The sequence below is a fragment of the Macadamia integrifolia genome, chromosome 2, assembly GCF_013358625.1.
Source record: "Macadamia integrifolia cultivar HAES 741 chromosome 2, SCU_Mint_v3, whole genome shotgun sequence".
Classification (NCBI taxonomy): Eukaryota; Viridiplantae; Streptophyta; class Magnoliopsida; order Proteales; family Proteaceae; genus Macadamia; species Macadamia integrifolia.
In genome coordinates this window covers 12,598,578-12,616,855 of record NC_056558.1, presented here as the reverse complement: position 1 = coordinate 12,616,855, position 18,278 = coordinate 12,598,578, and the positions used below count along the sequence as shown (strand labels likewise).

Below are 18,278 nucleotides of genomic sequence, written 5' to 3'. Positions count from 1 at the left end.
GGGGGGGGGTGGGGAGCTCCTTGGCTTTGGGTACCACATAATCATGCATCTTGATCCCACTATATTTGGTTCAGTTACATGAATCCTGTTCTGCGATTCAACTCTATTTAGAGCCAAATGTTTAATCTTCAGCTGCCTAGGGTTTTCATCTTTTCTAAGGATACTTTTCCGATTTCCCCATGTAGAACAGTAACAAACGTAATATTCTTAGACTAGACTTAAAACTAATCCTCATATGGTCTTACCATCTTGTGATATTTTGGTTGCTACTTTCTAGTACAGCTGTTCCTTTCTGCAGAGGGTCTAGGCCTCTAGGGATGAACAAACGAATTGGAACATGGAGGACACCTATTGCAGCCCATTATTGGGGTATTTATGCCAGGGTTTTCGGAGGCACTCGTTCAGATGAGATGGTTGTGCAACATTTCAGTTTGGTGATTGCTCACTGGGTTGCTGCAGATTCTGTCTTTGCAGCTTAGCTACTTATAGGTTCCAGGTCATAGACTCCTCTCCCTACATCACAGCATCACAGTTGAGTGTATCCCTCCTCCAGCCAGATTTCTGAAGCTCAATTTTGGTGATTGTTCCTTGAGAATCTAGGGCTTTCTGGAGTGGGAGAATCATCAGAGATGGGCAAGGGACAATTCTTGGAGCTTTCTTTTTAGTCCCATTGCTTAAGACAGTTTGATTGGGGCTGAGTTGTTGGATTTATGTACAGGTTTGGACTTCACTCTCTTGGTGCTTTCGACTTTATAGTGGAAATGGGTTCTGCTATTGTCATTGACTTGATGAGGAGGCAGACAGGTTGGCCTTTGCAGCTATAACATCTCATCAGAGACATTAGCTTCTGTGCTTCCCAAGCATATATCTCATTCCAGTGAGCTGAGGTCTGCAAAAGAAAGCAGCCCGTGGACAAAATTGATTTATTCGAACTTGACCCAACTTCAAATGGAAGTTCCTGATCCTAGCTGGGGCTAATGTTCCTCGGTTATATTCCTGCAGAGATGGGGCTGGTTGTTTTCCTTGCCCAAACAGAGTGCCTTTATGACTAGCTTTCATGTGGGAAAGTAGTACCTAAGCACTACCATTTTCTCCCCATTCTTGAGCCAAGTAAAATGAACATCAAATCATATCAAACCCCGCCTCGCAGCCCCACAAAAACAGGTAGAATAGAGCGAAATTTATGAGGATGAAGTGATATCATTTGAAAATATTTCAAAATTAAAGAATTGATATGGTGTGGGATATTTCATAGTTCCTCATGCATCTGACAGCATCAGAGGCTGCTACCATTTTCTAAAGTTGGATTTCATTGCCATTCATGCACTTATGATCTTACCTCCACTCTACAGCTCATTCCTAGGTATCTGAGGTAACGACGTCCACCTTATTGAGTCCCAACTTTTCTGATGCAGTATCTCCTGGACTATTGCATCCGTTTTGTAACTGGAAAAGTTCCCAGCCTGTCTTGCTACCCAAACAATTCTGTGGTTTAGAACATTTATCTGATACTTGGACATAGCTTATGTTAATTTAAGACACTGTTGTGGTCCTATCCACTAATCATAGTGAACTTCAGGCCCAAGTTTTGTATCTTTGTAGAACGTATAGTAGGTCCCAGCCCATTACCCTAAATATTAATCCTTTTCTAATTGGAATTGAAATTTGACTATTTTTGGTCCTCGAGGTAACCCACTACCAGACCCAGCACAGTTGTCAAGGTGTTGCCTAGGTGTCCCAGTACCTTGGTTGCTTTCTAAATTATCATAGGGCAAACACATCATCGTTTGTTTATCTCTGGTTCAACATATAATTCAGTGACTAGTAGATCTGAAAAGTAGCTTTGATCTCTATTTTCTACCTGTATAATTTGGAATTTTAGGTGCTGACATGTAGTTTGTGTGGTTTTTTTTTACTTCCATATTTTCACAATTGAATGTGGCTTTTGTAGGAACAACAACAAAAACAGCTTGAGCTAATTCTTGCAATTGGGAAGGCTGGGAAACTGAAGGAAAGCAAGCGGGAGACTGCTGTCGAGGAAGAGCCAATGGAGCAGTTTCGCCCAGTTTTGGAAGGGGTAAAACAGGTGGAAATCCAAACTGGGGTTAGACACATGGGAACCAACAATGACAAGCCCTAGGACTTTTGGAACGAGAGATTCTGAATGAAGGATAGGCTGGCTTTGCGTGGCCATGAAAATGTAAATTGATCGATGATGTCTGGTTTATATTGACAGTGGTCTGTAGGGGCAAGCAGTGTATTTGCCTTGATGGGAGGCTATTGCTTCCCAATTGATAAGAAGTTGAAGGTTGCTTGAGAGGGTTGGCCATTGCAAAGGAAGTGAAGGAAAAGAAGGTTGTTGTCATTGCACATTTAAGTCCATAACTGCTGGGCGGCTTTAGACACCAAAGCTTCATGTAATTTTAGTCATTGTAACTTGTTCCTTTATTTGCAACCCTAATGGGATTTACTTAAGGCATTGCTTATAATTTTTATAACAAGAACTCAAGTTCCATGATCCTGCATGGTAGAAGCATGGTTTAACATTTTGAGCTTCCATATGTTTTCTCATTTATGGTTTATGAACTGCTATGAAGTGTAGTATGCCTTACAATGAGAAACATCCATTCTGTTGATTCTTAAAAAATTAATCTCATATGGCAACCATCCAAAAAGTGGTTCAGAGACGATGTGCGGTAGATTACAGGGTTGCAAAATGATTCTAATATTAACTGCATACAGTAGCTAAAAGTTGATACTATAGTTGTGTTCAGTATGCATTCTGGGAATAGATTTTTGGTGGCATATTCTGAAGCGAGAAAATGGAGAAGAATGAGTTATCAGAATGCATTTTAGGATCAACATCTATTTTGAAAATGCATTCCAAACAGGACCTTAAATTGTAATTACAATATGGACAAATGAGATTCTGTGGGCATTTTCCGTTTTCTTTTTTAATCATTTTGCTGATAAAAAACCTGTTGTAATCCAATTGAATTAAAAAAAAAAAAATGATAACCTTACTCTTTTTTTTTCTCCTTTTTTTCTTTGTCATATAACACACTTCTACATTATCACTTTAAAAAAATATGCAAGACAATAATAATTCTTGGGAATGGCATATTGGTAAGTCATCTTTTAAATTATTTTAAAAAATATTTTAGAGAGTTTTTTTTTTTTCTTCAATGTGCTAGAAGGTTCCTCACTTTATTTTAGGTTTATAAACCCTTATAGGGTTTTAGTATGTTTCCTGAAAAACTTCTTGATACTATTTTTGCATGAATTTGAAACCCTATGGTCAAGAGATTCCTTTTCATGGAGAAAAACTCAAGTCTAATTCTTTTTACAGCTACCTTTAAAAAAAAATTGTGCAATTTAAAAAAAAATTGTGCAATTTAAAAAAAAAAAACTCAATTTTCCTTCATCAGTAAATACAATTTATTTATATTAATTTGAAACATAATTTTCATAGTTCACCACTTTTGTTCACTATGATTCTATTTGAAATACAATTATTTCATTGGGAAGGGAAATATATTTTACACGAATTTATTTATATTAATTGCAAAAGAAAAGGAATATATTTTACTTCTTCCACTTCGTTTGCAACCAAACGGAACTAATTGCGTCGTTTATAATCTCTGTTAAGCCAAAAGACAAACGTGTATACTATTTAGTATTTACTCCACCGGCGAGCCGGCGGAGAACTGGAAAGTGAGATACTCGACGTATCAACTCTCTTTACTCTTTCCCGCTTAGTCAATTTTCATAGTGAGAGAGAGAGAGAGGCAGCGGCGATGGAAGCTCTTCGGAGGCTGGAAGAAGTGCAGAGAATGATGACGTTCATGCGAGCGCGTGACCTCTCTTCAGACCATCCCCATCCCGATTCCGACCGCTTCCTTGCCGATCTCATGCTCCTCTTGGTACTCATCTCCAATGCCTACCTTTACTTCCTAGTTTCTTTTGTTCTATCTCATTGGAATTCCTTCCGTCTTTTCTAGATATTTTTCTTAAAATTGAAGAAAAGAGATAATATTGAAGGATCTTCTCAATTTTCAGATTCACGTTTTTTTCTGTTCAGTTCCTTTGAGGAATGGGTCCTTGTTCTTTTTTCTGTGAGATGTTGGGATTCCATCAGGGAATCAATATAACTCCTCCTCCTCCGCCTTCTTTTCAACGTGGTGATTGCAGGTGGAACATCCAACTCCAAAACCAACTTCGTTTATTGTGTATGGTTTTCCTATTCTACCACTGTTATCACTTGGCTCTCCTGCTTACTCACCAGTCACCACCTCTTCCTTAGCGGGCACAGGGCTAGAAAGCTTGTTTAAGTATATCATAACGGATTCATTTTTATGGCTCTGGATGCACACCGTTGTTGCTTTTATCATCAATCATAATCCCAACCATCCCCACTTGCCGTTTCAGTTGAAGTTAGGCTGTTAAACTTACAATGAGTTTCTGTTGCATTGAGATAACTGCTTTTTGATTAATTTATCTTAGTTATGGTTTTTGTTTGTACTTAACCAGCATACTAAATAACAATCCTAATTCTTGGACTTCATTTGGATACTATTTGCATCTGATTCGAATCACGGCAGACAGTCCCATATAATGAACACACGGTGGCTCATTTTTTCAGCCAATGAACCATTCTTAGCAGATGAAATGGTGTTCAAGGGCAGATTAAGTTGGCTGGTGATCTACCCTAAACAGCCAGTCACTCCCAGTCCTATCTGCTTGCCTAGGGATTAAGCCACTGTATTGTGCTTTTTTGCAACAGTTGAGAATGGAGCCTAGGGAAGGCTAGGGATATAATATCTTGCATCTAGAATGCTGGTCACCCTTTCCATTTAAAGACGTTCTCACATCTCCTACTGAATTTATTCTGTCTGGTCTTCCTTTGATTGACTTACATTTTGCCTAACACATCCTTTTCCTAAGTCAGACTGAATGTGTGATTCATTTCATTTAAAAAGAAAGTAGAAAAAGACTATCTGTTTCTTTGCTTTTCTATTAATTTGGGTGTTGATTGCTATAGGTAAAACCATGTGGGATGCTCAACATGGGTAAGAAGCTTCATTTGTTATCTGAACTTCTATCAAGGGTGAGCTTAACTTCCTAATTATTTTTCTTCTGTTCTTTGCCTGGTTATAGCTTTCATTCTGAGTTGGTTTTACTTGTTTTGCAGGTTTCAGTTGTTATTCTTGAAGAAGCATTGGTTCTTACTGGAGAAGGTATGTGGAACTGTAAACTAGACACTGTAATTTTTTTAATGAATAACACTTGATGCTATAATTTGTCACACTTACATTCTTTTCAGAATGAATAAAGAGCTTCTACTTTTGGTTTGCAATTTCAGTGAAATTCCATGCAATATTCGTACTCATGGAGGTGCTGGAATATTGAATAAAGGAATTCATATGGTTATAGATATCTATTGAGGAATTTGTAAAGCTGTAGAATTTTGAAACATTAACTATATTTCAACTAATATCTCTAAACATTTGAAATTTGTGCAGCATTGTGGAAAACTGAGACCAACTGCAGAACTTACACAGTTCCACTGAGACACTATGTATTCAATTGAATTTCTTTTAGGGATCAATTAAAGCTTCTTCTTTCTTGATGTTTTAATTCCTCCTATGCCCCTCCTCTCTCCTCTTGATAGTTTTCGGTGTAGGTTGTGTGTGGTCAAAGGAATCAAATGCTCCAAATTTGTCACTGTAGTTATAGTATTTTATGAAATCTTGCAATATCATCCAAGATGTCAAAATAATTATAAGAAGACACAGAACTTATAAAATTTGACTTGGTGCATCTGATTGTTTTAATTCTTCCACAAGAAGTGTCTTGCAGGGTCTGAACTTGTATCATTTTCTGCACAGCAATCTTGACAATGATACCACGACATTTTGGTGTACAATAATCATAATCTGATGACTGGATATTCATTTTATTTTGGAAATTGGGATTGTTTTTCTTTCTTTTCTGAATAATCTTCCCAAGGATATATTATTATTTTCCCATCAAGCAATTTCTAATGTAGTTTCTTATTATGGACTTATAAACAATATATAGGATTTCAACAAGATGATGTTGAACATCATACACAATTCTGTACCGAGAATAAAACAGATCTTGGTTCATGGGCAATTGATGTGGAAGATAAGGCTGTGGTTGGACTAGATGCAATGAGACGGGCTAATTCTAGTCTTGAAGATTTTGTGAGTATCACTATTACTGTGGCAGTGGGTGTTTAGTTTTATTGATACTATTTTAGCTTAATTAGAAGGTCATGGAAATTTGGATCATGTGTGACTAATGGGTATGTTTGGCTCAAGTTATAACAGAAATTTTGTCTTTATGTGCTCCTATCCGGCTTGAGTCAGGTGCTGGGATCCCTAGCCCTTATAATACTCATCCAGTTGATTATTCATTTTTGATGAAGTTCTTATCTTTCTGTGCATTCTAACAGCCTGATTAATTATCCCGACTCTTTGTGTATTTATCCAACCGAATGTTCTACTATTTTGATCAAAATTTTCTTAGTGAATCATCCATGAGAACTTGATCCTTGATGCTCTTAGGAAGGTACGATCCATCATCATTATGTACTTAATGAGTCACAGTCAGGTATTGAAGAAGTCAGTTTAATGTAGATAAAAGTCTCACAAACTTAGAAATTGAACTTATGAACGCATTATGGCAATAATTATGAATATTAGATGGCATCGTGAATGATTGTGTTTTGAACTTGGTGACTATAGTGTTTACTACTTTAACAGTAACGTTTAAGTCTATTGTTTATCTATTATTCATTTTTTTTATTTTTTCTGTATATTGATGTTGTTGTTATTGTTGTTATTGTTTCCCCTTTTAATGCAAGAATTTTAAGTCGAAGTGGAAAAGGTTTACAAAAGCAAAAGGAACTTTTGGGGGGGGGGGGGCTGCACCATGAATTATACCTTGAGACCCTGTTGATCAAGGGGACCTAAATCACTCAAAAATCTTATGTTTAATATTCAACCTATCAATAGATGTTAGGTTGCTTCAAATTTCAATCATTGAAACTGAATTACCACTTTTTTCTTGTTATTGCCAGAGAGGTGTTCTCTGCCCCAGTGAAAAATGGTAGAGGGTGGAAGAGAGAAAGGAAAAGATTGAAGGATTTATAAGTCTAATGGGAGAAGAATTGTTGACTGCCTTTCTGACTATCAAATATAACCCAAGATGTCTAACCCCTAGCTTGGACATTAACTGAAAGACACTATACTAATTTCCTTGCTGTGGGTAAAGTCTTTCTCCAATTGCAAAAAAAGAGAGTTATATATGACCATTAATGCCCAGCACAGTGAGGTGGAAAATGTCTTTGATTTTTCAACAGTTTATAATTTCAGTACAGTTGCCTGCACAATTTTAGCTCATCAGATAATGTTTACGTGTTCAGAAAATTTTTTTTTAGGCAGTTGAGTAGAAACTTTTGAAAATATGCCATTTTCCATAACTGCAATGGTATGGTTATCTTTCTGCACTGTGAATAGACATCCATAACATTAGGCTCTGGATTATTGTATGAAGCTCCATGACAATTCGAAGTTCAGAAGCTTCAGCTGGTATTTCATTCTTCTTTAGTGTCCTTCATTTAGAAGCATCTAGTGAACTGGAACAATAAAAAACAGATTAAATGGTTTGCAATAAGTTCTTGATCTTAAAACAATGCATGCTTCTTAGATGAAAATGTTAACAGTAACATGTTGAGAGGGTGAGATTTTGTGTTTATACTAACCTTGATTTTCTTGCAAACTAAAGTTCACAAACAATGGAAGGACCTTGATGAGTCTTTTTGATGTTGTTAGTTGTTACAACTGTCTCTCTTTATTCTTTGTTAAGATAAATTTTCTCCCGAAAGATGGATATTCTCCTTTTCCTCTTCCTCCTTAACTTTCTCATCCTTTTTGACAGGTTAAGCCTTAATTATGCTGTCAATCACATGAATTGTTTTCTGTCATATTTAGGAAAACTTTTATTATTTCTAATGGTGATGAGATGATTATGTTGCCTATTGCAGTGCAGGTCCTATTTTATGTTTCATGATCTGGATGTGAGCAAACCACAATCAATATTCATATACCTGCCAGTTCTTTCATTTACAGAAAGCTACATTTATCAGGTAATATGTGCAACAATAATGTTTTAATGATCTATCTCCTTTTTGTGAAGGGAAAAAGCTTTAAATAACTCAGTAGTAATTTCATGAAAGTGGTGTTGCAAACTCCATTTCCGTGATCCTGCAAACCATTGTTTGAATCATGTGGAAATGAGCAAGCCAAATATCAACTGCTTTTGTAAGATGGTCAAACAACCAAACACTGAATAATATGCTGCATGGGATTACAAGCATTGGATTATCTTAATAGTGCATCTTGTAAGGTAATATCTTTCTTTTTAACAATATCTTCTATTTCTCAATAACCATCTCCCCTTCCCCTTCCCCTTCCCCTTCCCCTTAATACAGCTTGACAGATATAATGAAGAAATTCTGCACCCATCAACAAAGGGCGATATAACTTTAGAAAGAGGACCTGACCATTTTAGTAATGTTTATAAGGTTGGTTGATTAGGAATTCTGGAAGTTCTCTTTTATAAACCTTTCAGTTGGTCAATCAACACTTAATGTCTAGTCAATTTGATTCTAATTGAGTTGCAGGATAAAAAGCAAAGGTTGAGAAAGAAATCCCTTGAGGCTTTTAAAACTGATCCACTTAGGCCTCTTATTCTTCTGCTTGAGCAGCAGGGACTTTTGACCGAGCGGTTTGCATCCTGCTTAATTGACAAATTTTAAAAGCAAAGATGTATTTCTTAGAGCATGCTAATGGCAAGATATTTTCTAACTTCGTGTTGTTTCCATTGTGCTTAATTGGTTCAGAATAAGAGAAGAGCTTAGGTGTGGACAAGAGTATTGGGCTCTGGAAAGAAATCTTTGTAATGCACTTTTAAGAAAAAAGGATGTACGTTTTGCCGTGCTGGTTATCTTGACCATACTAATAATTCTTCTCTGTTACTTTGGTCTTCATTTGGTTCTCTTCAATACTTTTTTGCATGTAGAATGCCAATCTTTTAAGATGTTAGGCACGTCTGAATAAAAATTACAATAAAAATCCAATATGTGATTGATTTATCATTTGTCCATCTACAGTGTATCTGTACGTACTATTATTTCACTCTAATGTTGAAATAGGGATTTGGTACCTTGGTCCAGGTTCATTTCTTTGTTGCAATCTAGGATTCTTAACATCCAGCTGCCTCAATCATCAATAATGATACATTTTCTAGTATTAAAGAATATGGTATATCTGTCTTTTGCTTTGAATGTTGATAATCAATCCTGCCACTTATATATTTCCTTGGCATCTAATGCTCAGAACTTAGCTGCTTTACTGATTTGGTATCTTATAATAAACGTAGTATCGAATTGGTGTCAAGAGGCCATGGCAGGGTTGTATGATGCAGGGGAAACAATTATGATGTTTACTCTTAGCTCTTTTGCCTGTTCTCCCCCTTCCTCTCTCTCTCTGGCTTTCCTTGGTTTTATGGGAAATGAATAGCTGGGATGGTTGTTTATTGGGGAAGGGGAAGGAAAGTCTGAGATTATTGGCTAGGCTTGGTGGGATGTTTGACATATTTTTGTTGCTTATGTAGCAGTGGTTTTAGGTATTTGGCTATGGGTGGGTAGTGTGAATTTCTTTTGCTTAGTCACCACCCATTGAAACCCCATCCAGATGCTGGATTGATCCTTGGGTCCAATAACCCAAAGTCCACATTCGGCCACACTATTCTAACTATTTTAACTGTCCATGATGTTTAACCAAAGCATGATATTACCTATCAAAAAGAAGGGGGGGGGGAGGGAGGTTTATACAAGTTGAAACCCCACGATCTGAAAAAGTCATAGATGTGAAGATTTTCTTGTGCCAATCCAATAGTTGTCCGAAAAAATGGTCTAGGTGATGACCACGGATGTACACTTGTTGGTAGCCACATTGAATAGGCCATTTCCCGTTGGATTCTTAAATAATTTGTAACAGGACTAAGAATTTCTCCATTTAGAAATAATGTAGGCTTCTAACCTGTCCCATGACTGCCCAACATTTGGATATTTCAGGGTCAACAATTGCACATGGTGAATGTCCTAGCTGCAGAAGCTTGAGCTTTGATCCCAGAAAGGTGGAACCAAGCTGTATCTTGCTTTAGTGGATTTCTTTTCACATGTTTTTATGATGTTGCAAATTTTACTAGTCTGAGTAACCGAGGGTGTAACCTGTGTATATAACTTGTCATACTTTGTAATAGGTTAGTATAGATTCTCATGCAATGCAAATGAAATATTATCTGCATTAGGCATATACCTACTCATTCAGATTTTGATCAAGAACATTTTATCGTAGGTTTTGATTGAAGATGTGATGAGAGCCATTGATCTCAAATCCTTTGATTTCCGGGTTTTGAATTTGTTATTGTATCAGTTGAGAGGAGAACAGGTAGTTTTTATTAGCAATATTGCAATTATTTATGATATTATTCAGTTTTATGTGCTAATTACTTCTACCAAGTCTCCCTTGTCCTATATCGTTGTATTCATATATTGGTCCGGCTACAGTAAGTATAGTCAATGGGTTTAAACTTTAAATTTTGAAGGACAGTTTCATATCCCTCAAGTTACATTGTTGTAGTGCAGATTAAAATTTTAAACTTTCCACAAATTACTCTGCACAGAAAGAAGTGTTCTCAGCTTACAGGATAAAGAGCAATGAAGGGTTAACCTAAATTACTGCTGGACAACAAAGATTTGTTATACCATATGTCTTGTACTTTTTTCATCTCTTGAAATACAATTTATCTTTTTTTACTTATAAGAAAAAAAAAAAATGCTGATTCTTAGAACAGGCAAGGACTTATCAGTTTTATTGCTTTAATATATGGGAACAGAAGTTTGATACATCACTATGAGTTTGAAGAGATCAAAAACAGAAAAGAAGGGAGGGGGGGGGGGTAAAAGAAATTGAGGCATGAAACAATTTTCGTAAGAATCTACCTAAAGAAATCTCAATGAATGTAATAAAGGAAATCCACCTTTAAATTCTAGGAATATGTTAAAAATACAATTTTTTCTCAATTCAGTTGTTTCACCTTCTAAAAAAATCTAATATTTTAGTTATTATTCTCCTAAATGAATACAAATTTGTGAGGTTTTGTTTTTGTTGGAAACTCAATGGAATAGGATTTTAACTTAACCAAAATCATTCCAAACGGGTTAGTCTTAAGTCTTGACACCCAAAAGATTGGGCTAAATAAAGATATTAAAATAGTTCGATGTAATAGGATTTTAACTTACACCAAAATAATGCCAAAAGGGTTAGTCTTAAGTCTTGACACCCAAAAGATTGAAGCGAAATATAGATATTAAAATTTCCAAAAGTCTTATCTGCCCTTTTAAATAAATGGGTTGAGTCTTTTGGGTGAGTGGGCTGGACTGTTTTATATTTTATTTATAGTATTAAATTAAAATGTAATGGGTGCACTCATTGCATTAATATAAAATTCAGTTTTAATGCTATATGAATGCGTTAGATGATGATGGGGTATTTAAAATAAATAAAAGTTATAATATAAGGGAGTTTGATCTTGGAACTTTGTTTGTTATATGGGTTTTTTATTTATTTACTTTCCTTTTTTATACCAAACCCATGTAGCAAAAGGATTTAATTATTTACACAGACTATGTCTGCTCTTGTAATTATTATTAAATACGATTCCCTATAAAATCAAAAGAGTTTTGATCTTGGGGATTTTGATACTAGGGTCCTCCTATAGTCAGGTGAATATAGTGCTAATTAAAATACAATATACTGAAAATACACTTTCTACTTTTAAAGGAACCTAAAAGTGAACAAAATCAGAACCAAAATACCCAATACAGTGATACACTTTGCTGCCCTTTATTCTGTGCAAGTTTGATGCCTAAAGTTGGTTTGAGCCCCACAAGATATCATTTATTTGTAAAAATCTTGACCTCAACTTTTGAAACTGATTTTATTGTGAATCTCCAATGTAAATCATGCTGAAATTTAACAGAAAATCCTTGGAACAGAATTAAGAGTTGGTATGGAAATTGTTGGCTCAATCGTACCACATGTGGAAGTTTCTGATGCAATGGCTTCAGGAAGCAAGAGAAGGGATCTGAACTCTGAAGTGTTTTTTTTTCCAAAAGCTTGTGGCTGGAACCCAGATGTGTGAATTGAAGCAGAAGGAGCACCAGCCCTTTCTTTTCTAACCCTCAATGAGATCTTATGTGACTGCTGAGTTTTAGTTAATGATCTGTGAGCAATGAAGGTGGGGGAAACTATGTTACTGCAGGTGTGAACTAGACTGTTGTGGAATGGGAATGTTGGTTCTTGATGATTCCAGGAAATTCCATCTCCATCTGGCAGGTCCTACTTACTGTTTCAGTGATCTTCTGAAGCAATAGAATTGAGGTTCTAAGGATTGTGGAAATCATAGGGGATGAATTATACTTTCAGCTTGCACATTAGTGTACAAGATCGAAGTTTATGTTTATATTTTTATTAATCTTGTACCATAAGTATGTTGGAGGGAGAAAGGGAGAGGGGATGTGTTAGAGAGGAGAGGAACCTGAGACTTTTACGTCTGGGATTGCATTAAATGCATTGATGATGTACAATTATCACAGGAGTGTGGTATTTATGTGAGGAGAGGAATCTGAGGCTGTTAGGTCTGGGGTTAGTGGGGTTCTTTGATTTTGAAACAGTACCATTCGGATATATTGCTTACACTTATTGCAGGAATGTGGTATTAATGGGAGGAAGAGGAACCTGGGTTTTTTAGGTCTGGAAGGGTGGGGGCAGGTGTGTCTGTTTGACAGAGATGGTTACTGCAAGAGTGTGTTCTGAAACCCGGATGTTTGAGCATTCTATTGCCATCAAAAGCCTGTATGGGCCAAATTGACCCACTGACCTGCTTTTTAAGAGGGGGGGGGGGGGAAAACTATTCGTTTTGAATCGTTCGGTTTGACCGTGCAACCGGTCGGATCAATGTTTGTTGAAAGATCTAGACGGGGTTGAGAGAGAAATCTTGTTATGGGTCAAATTAAAATGCATTTTTCAATTATGAAAGACTCCAAACACACCCTAATCGATCCAGATAAGTTACTTAAATGGCTTATTTTATTGGAAATAAGCCTTGGGTTGGGTTATGTAGGTGTTGGGCCTTTGATCATGGGTTTTCTTTGTAATAGGTCACCTTAATGGGGCCAAAATATGGGTAGAAAGTAGGAAAACGAGTTTTACTTCATTAGTTTAGTTAGAATCCTAGTCTTGATATGATTTGTTTGTTTTGTTTGAGTCTAACTCCATGTTGGAGTCTTAAGTTATCTTTTAAGGGTCCTAATAAGAGTCATACTATGTTTTGAGTCTATTTTCTTTGCTTTTTCAGTTTCCTAGTCAATTTAGGTTTCCCAATTAGTTAAGGATTGGGTTTGGCATTTTCTTTTTAGTAATTGAGTATGTTTTGAGTCTTCTATTTAAGTTTGTAAGGGACTACAACATTGTACACGAATTTGAATGAAATTTTCTTTACAAAGATTTGCCTGAGATAGGTTGCGTTCATCAATTAGTTTAGGGTATGAGACCCAGGCTGAGATAGCCATTCTCCAACCCCCATTCTTTCCCTCCTCTATTCTTCTATTTTATTTTTTGATTTATTCTTGGATCTAAAATGTATTGAATTTACTAAGATCCTACATGGGATTGGATCACTTGTGATTTGATGATCTTACATCACTAATCTAAAACCGTAAAGGCCTAAACCACTCAAATCGGGCCCTCATTCTTCTCTGTTGGATAACCTAAAGGGGGGTGATTAGGTTATCACTAGTGGAATTGCCTCTTTTTAAAATTAATTACCCAATTAAATGATATGAAGCGGAATAATAAAAGCTAGTTGACAAAAGGAAGAAGCATACACAATAAAGACACTAAATTTATAGTGGTTTGACTCTTCAAGTCTACGCCCACTCCCCACAAGGCCACCTTGAGAGGATAAGAGGATCCATATGACAATCTTTTTACAAGATGAGAGAGTCCTACACACAAAAGTCTAAATGCAGTCTAGACTAGTGCGCACAAATGCTCAATGCTAGAGTTAAACAACGGAAGAGAAAATAACTATTTACCATTAAAAATAACAATGATGTTACTTATCAACTGTGTGCAATATGATATGAACTGAAACTAAGCACTGCAAGTCCCCTTTAAAAGCTTCTCTTGAAAATGGAAAAGTGGAGAATGTGTCGAGAATGATTGCTTGATATCACCTTGGTATGCATGAAGGAAGAGAGATGGCTTGATCTTAATAAAATGTTTCTTTTCTTGAATTGTGTGCCCTAGTGAATCTCAATTATAGTAATTATGTTGTACTTAATGAGCCACAATAATGACTTTTATAGGCATGATTAAGGTGTTAATTATGGTGGTTATTTCAAGCTTTAATGGACACTTTTTAGGTGAACTGGTCAACCTGTTCAACTAGCAGTTGGAGGCTGACTAGATGAACCGAATGTAGACCGGTCGACTGGTTGTTGCAGCAGGTTCAATCTGATCGGCTGGTTTGGCTACCAGTTCGAGCCAGTTGGTCTAGGGTTTCGAGCCTGTACCAGTCTATATGAACCGGTTAAACGGTTCAGGGGATTGGTCGGTCGGTTGGTGGTAAGCCTGAAACTGGCTGGCCTATGTTCTTGTCTGGATGTTTGGGACTTTTGACATTTTAACCCGAAGTCCTTTTGAGCCATTTACCAAATTAATTTCCAACATTTTTGGGCCATATTGGGAGATCTTTGGGTGTCTCCTAAGGTCTATCTAGGTCATCAGAGACATGCAAGTGACACGCTATGCAAGTTACAATGACGAGATGTCATGGAAGTGTGCTATCCTATGCTAAGGACATCTTCAATCTCTCTTGAGTCTTCATCCTTCGGTTTTTGTCTTTAATCTCCATCTCTATGTACTTGTATTTCTTCATGACTTTTAGATTTCAAGAGGTGTTACTAGCATCACTTTGGCTCTCTAGTTGTCATCACTAAAACACACATTGCTTAAATATAATTTGTCAAATGCCTTCATTGTTTGTTATCATCAAAACCAATTTAGGAGTGTGGGCATATCAACAACATTCTCTTCTTCTTCCAGTCCGGATGCAACCTGCAACTCTGCAACACTGGAAGATGGGCCATGCTCGGTTGAACCATCCGGGTCAACTGCTGACCTGTACCCACCAGTCTTAGTGTGTCTATGGCTGTACCGGTTCTCAGAACACTGCTTTTATGTGTGGGGTTTGTAGAGTTATAGATGATGTGTGGTACTATGTGGGAGCATAATGGGTAGGGTAAAAGAATTACACAAGAATGGAGCTATTACCTTTACCCTATTGTCTCATTTCAAAGGTGGTCTTGATCAGTGGATTTGCTAGCAAAATGGAGGGTTCTGAAGGCTCAAATGCATTTGTTGGATTCGTGTCACTGTAAAACATGGAGAGCATAATCCTTGGGCTTCGACAGGCCTGTAGGTTGAGATAATTTTGGCCTTGACCCTTCATGTCATACATTCCATTTTACTCATCAATGGAACCCGTTGTCCTCCTCCCCACCACCCAATAAAGGAAAGAAAAGCAAAATCGATAGTCATCAGCTAATCATAAAGATAGGAAAGATGAGCTCGATGTTCTATTGATTTGAATCTAGCTTATTGCTATGTATCAGTCAGTGTCCGACCAATACCCACTGAAAATTCACATGTAGAAATCTAATTTGTTCTTTGAATGTTACATGGTCTTTGTTGCAGAGCCTTGCTCTTATGGACTTGAAAGTTGGAACTAATCTTACCTAGCCTCAAGAAAACTTCTTCCTGCCATTAATGTTCATTCTCTAGCATTATGTTCTCTTTTATTTTCTGAAGATCTGATGTGGTCAATATGAATCTTATATCCTTACACATGGATCAAAGTAAGTGTGAAAATTTGAAATATATTACTGTATACTGTTGACATAAATCCCGAGTATGTTTTACTTTTCCCTTTGTCAGTTGGCACAATTATTTAATTAGTAGGTTATAATGTCTTTCTCTATGAAGTTGTGAAGGTTAATGAATTACATATGGAGTTTTTATCAATCTCGGAATTCCTTGTTGAAATATCTGATGACTTGTAAGTACTTCTGCCCTTTGTTTCTCCTTTTTATTGTTCTAATTTTCATATGGGATCTGATCCATAATAGATTACCATTCTTGTTGCAAAGGACTTGTTTGGAACCATATGTAGATCTGACTGTGGGATGCATATATCCTTGCACCCAAGGTTATTAAACTTGGAATCGGGATCTGGATTGGGTCCAGCCAATTCTGATTCATCCGGAATCGGTCAGTAATTGACCTCTGGAAACAGAGAATGGATTGGCCAGAGTCGGGATTGGGCTAGGCTGATTCCGATCCTAATCAGCAGGTTCAACCTAGTTATTCCGATTCTTGAAGCCCTGCTTGCACCCCTCGGTCAGTCTGTCTTGGGATAATCTGCCTGAAATTGGACTTGGAATTTGTTCACCAGTCTGCATGATCATGTGCATATATGCAATGTGGATTATGTCCATTCTGTCCATTTCCTGTTTGGCAGAATAGGAAAAGCAGAGAAATCTAGAAGCCATAAACTGTAGGACTGTTGGACTTGTATTTATTTATTTATTGGTGGGGGGGGGGGGGGGGGGGGGGGTGCTTATTAGTGCTGTTGGATAATTGAACTCAATATTTCAATCTTGAAACTTAACATATTTTTCTTTTTCCCCTCTTTTTCTTTCTTTCAATCGAGCATGGAAACTATTTGAGGTCAATGACAAAAGACGGTTGTGATGCTGTAGGTTTGATTATGAGGTGAGGCCATGTGGTTATTGGATAATACTTACTGACCTTCTAGTCTGTTTTCAGTGTGACCTTTGGCTCATGTGAAGGATGATTGCATCTTATGTAGGATGATGTGATTGAAAATAATTTCAATATTTTGCGCATGTTTGTCTGGATATATGGAGCTTCAGTTGCACCGTCCATGTTGGTGAGTTTATTAAACCATGTCAGTTTATTTTTAGATGACCAAATGTAAACAATAATGGCAGTTAGGTTATGCACAGATGTTCTTGGCTTTTCAGTGACATTTTTTGTGTAGTACTTGCTTTGTCTTGAATAGATGTCCGATACGGTCGGAAACTTATAGAGAAACATAATTATTTATCTCAAATTCCCCCTTTCCAAATCAGATCTAATGCCCTGGATTGCTTCTTTATACTCCTTTGATTTATCTTAGAAATCCTCCATAGGAGCCATAGGTAGTCAAGATTCTTGGAATTAGTCAATGTTCTTGAAGGTTGATGCTTCTTTATTCGTTTAAAAATTTTCCCCCAAACCTCTCATAGGTCCACTTGGTCATTTTGGTTCAAACCATTTGAGATGTTATTATGTACATGTAATAAGCTGTTGGAGCCTAAAGATTTTTCTAATGCCACAGTTATTTTCTGCACTAGGCAAAATGCATTACTGAGGCAGAAGAGAAGTATGAACGCCTGTCAAAGACTTTGGATCCAAATCTCTCCCTGAAATACTGGAGAAGATGTGAAGAAGCAACAAAAGAAGGTAATTTCTCTTCCATTGACGTTTCAACTAGTGCGACACATTCCCTTTTACTGAAATTCAAGTAGTGTGACCTTACTGACCTCGGTAATTCTTAGACAAAGTTCTTCTCACTTTTTTGTAGGTGGAAATATATCAGGTCATTCTCTCGGAACATGGACTATTCCACCTGTGATTGTAGATGAAGAATTGTATCGAACAGATTTGTCATGCTCTAGATCATCTGTCAATCCAGATTGATTATGTCAATTTTTTGTGGATTTTCTTATCAAACTTGATATTTAGTCATCATCTATCAATCTCACTCCTGTGTTATTATGTTCTGAGCTTTTTATAAGCCCACCCAGTACGTCTCAATAATTATTAGGATAAAGTTTTGCAAAGGATATGGAGACTTGGTTCCCTCTTCTGGATAGAGCACACGGACAGCCATCTGATGTGTGAACGCCATCTTGTGGATTTGTCTTGTTTTCACTGCATCAGTTGAGAGCCTGATTATGGGTTTCTTGACTCCAGAACTTCTGATAATATCCTTTC

General features: G+C 36.8%; 2 protein-coding genes across 3 annotated transcripts in view; both read left to right on the top strand.

Annotated features, from left to right (window-relative positions):
- The window catches only part of LOC122070038, a 6,472-nt gene extending 3,954 nt beyond the window's left edge, over positions 1–2,518 (top strand). Inside the window, exons 3-4 of one of the 2 annotated variants that reach the window (XR_006137646.1) lie at positions 283–718; positions 1,952–2,088. Coding sequence is in view for 1 of the 2 variants with exons in the window: in XM_042634138.1 (XP_042490072.1) it covers positions 1,952–2,140 (189 nt within the window). In the remaining variant the exon portion in view is untranslated. Of the gene's footprint in view, positions 1–282; positions 719–1,951 lie in introns of both variants that reach the window. The other variant, XM_042634138.1, reaches the window with a different exon arrangement.
- Positions 2,519–3,637: 1,119 nt separating this feature from the next.
- On the top strand, positions 3,638–18,064 carry LOC122059476. Its single transcript, XM_042622268.1, has 14 exons — positions 3,638–3,923; positions 5,042–5,107; positions 5,192–5,237; positions 6,082–6,227; positions 8,072–8,173; positions 8,519–8,611; positions 8,711–8,814; positions 8,930–9,011; positions 10,449–10,541; positions 16,211–16,275; positions 16,979–16,991; positions 17,089–17,169; positions 17,636–17,744; positions 17,866–18,064. The coding sequence occupies exons 1-14, from the start codon at positions 3,798–3,800 to the stop codon at positions 17,979–17,981; spliced, it is 1,242 nt and encodes a 413-aa protein (XP_042478202.1). The 5' UTR covers positions 3,638–3,797; the 3' UTR covers positions 17,982–18,064.
- Positions 18,065–18,278: the final 214 nt, after the last annotated feature.

Bases quoted from the DNA above. Each gene is read 5' to 3' on its own strand.
- LOC122059476 (XM_042622268.1), top strand. From the start codon at position 3,798: ATGGAAGCTCTTCGGAGGCTGGAAGAAGTGCAGAGAATGATGACGTTC. The intron at 8,174-8,518 runs GTAATATGTGCA...CCCTTAATACAG, and splicing joins CAGAAAGCTACATTTATCAG to CTTGACAGATATAATGAAGA. The intron at 17,170-17,635 runs GTGAGTTTATTA...TTTCTGCACTAG, and splicing joins CAGTTGCACCGTCCATGTTG to GCAAAATGCATTACTGAGGC.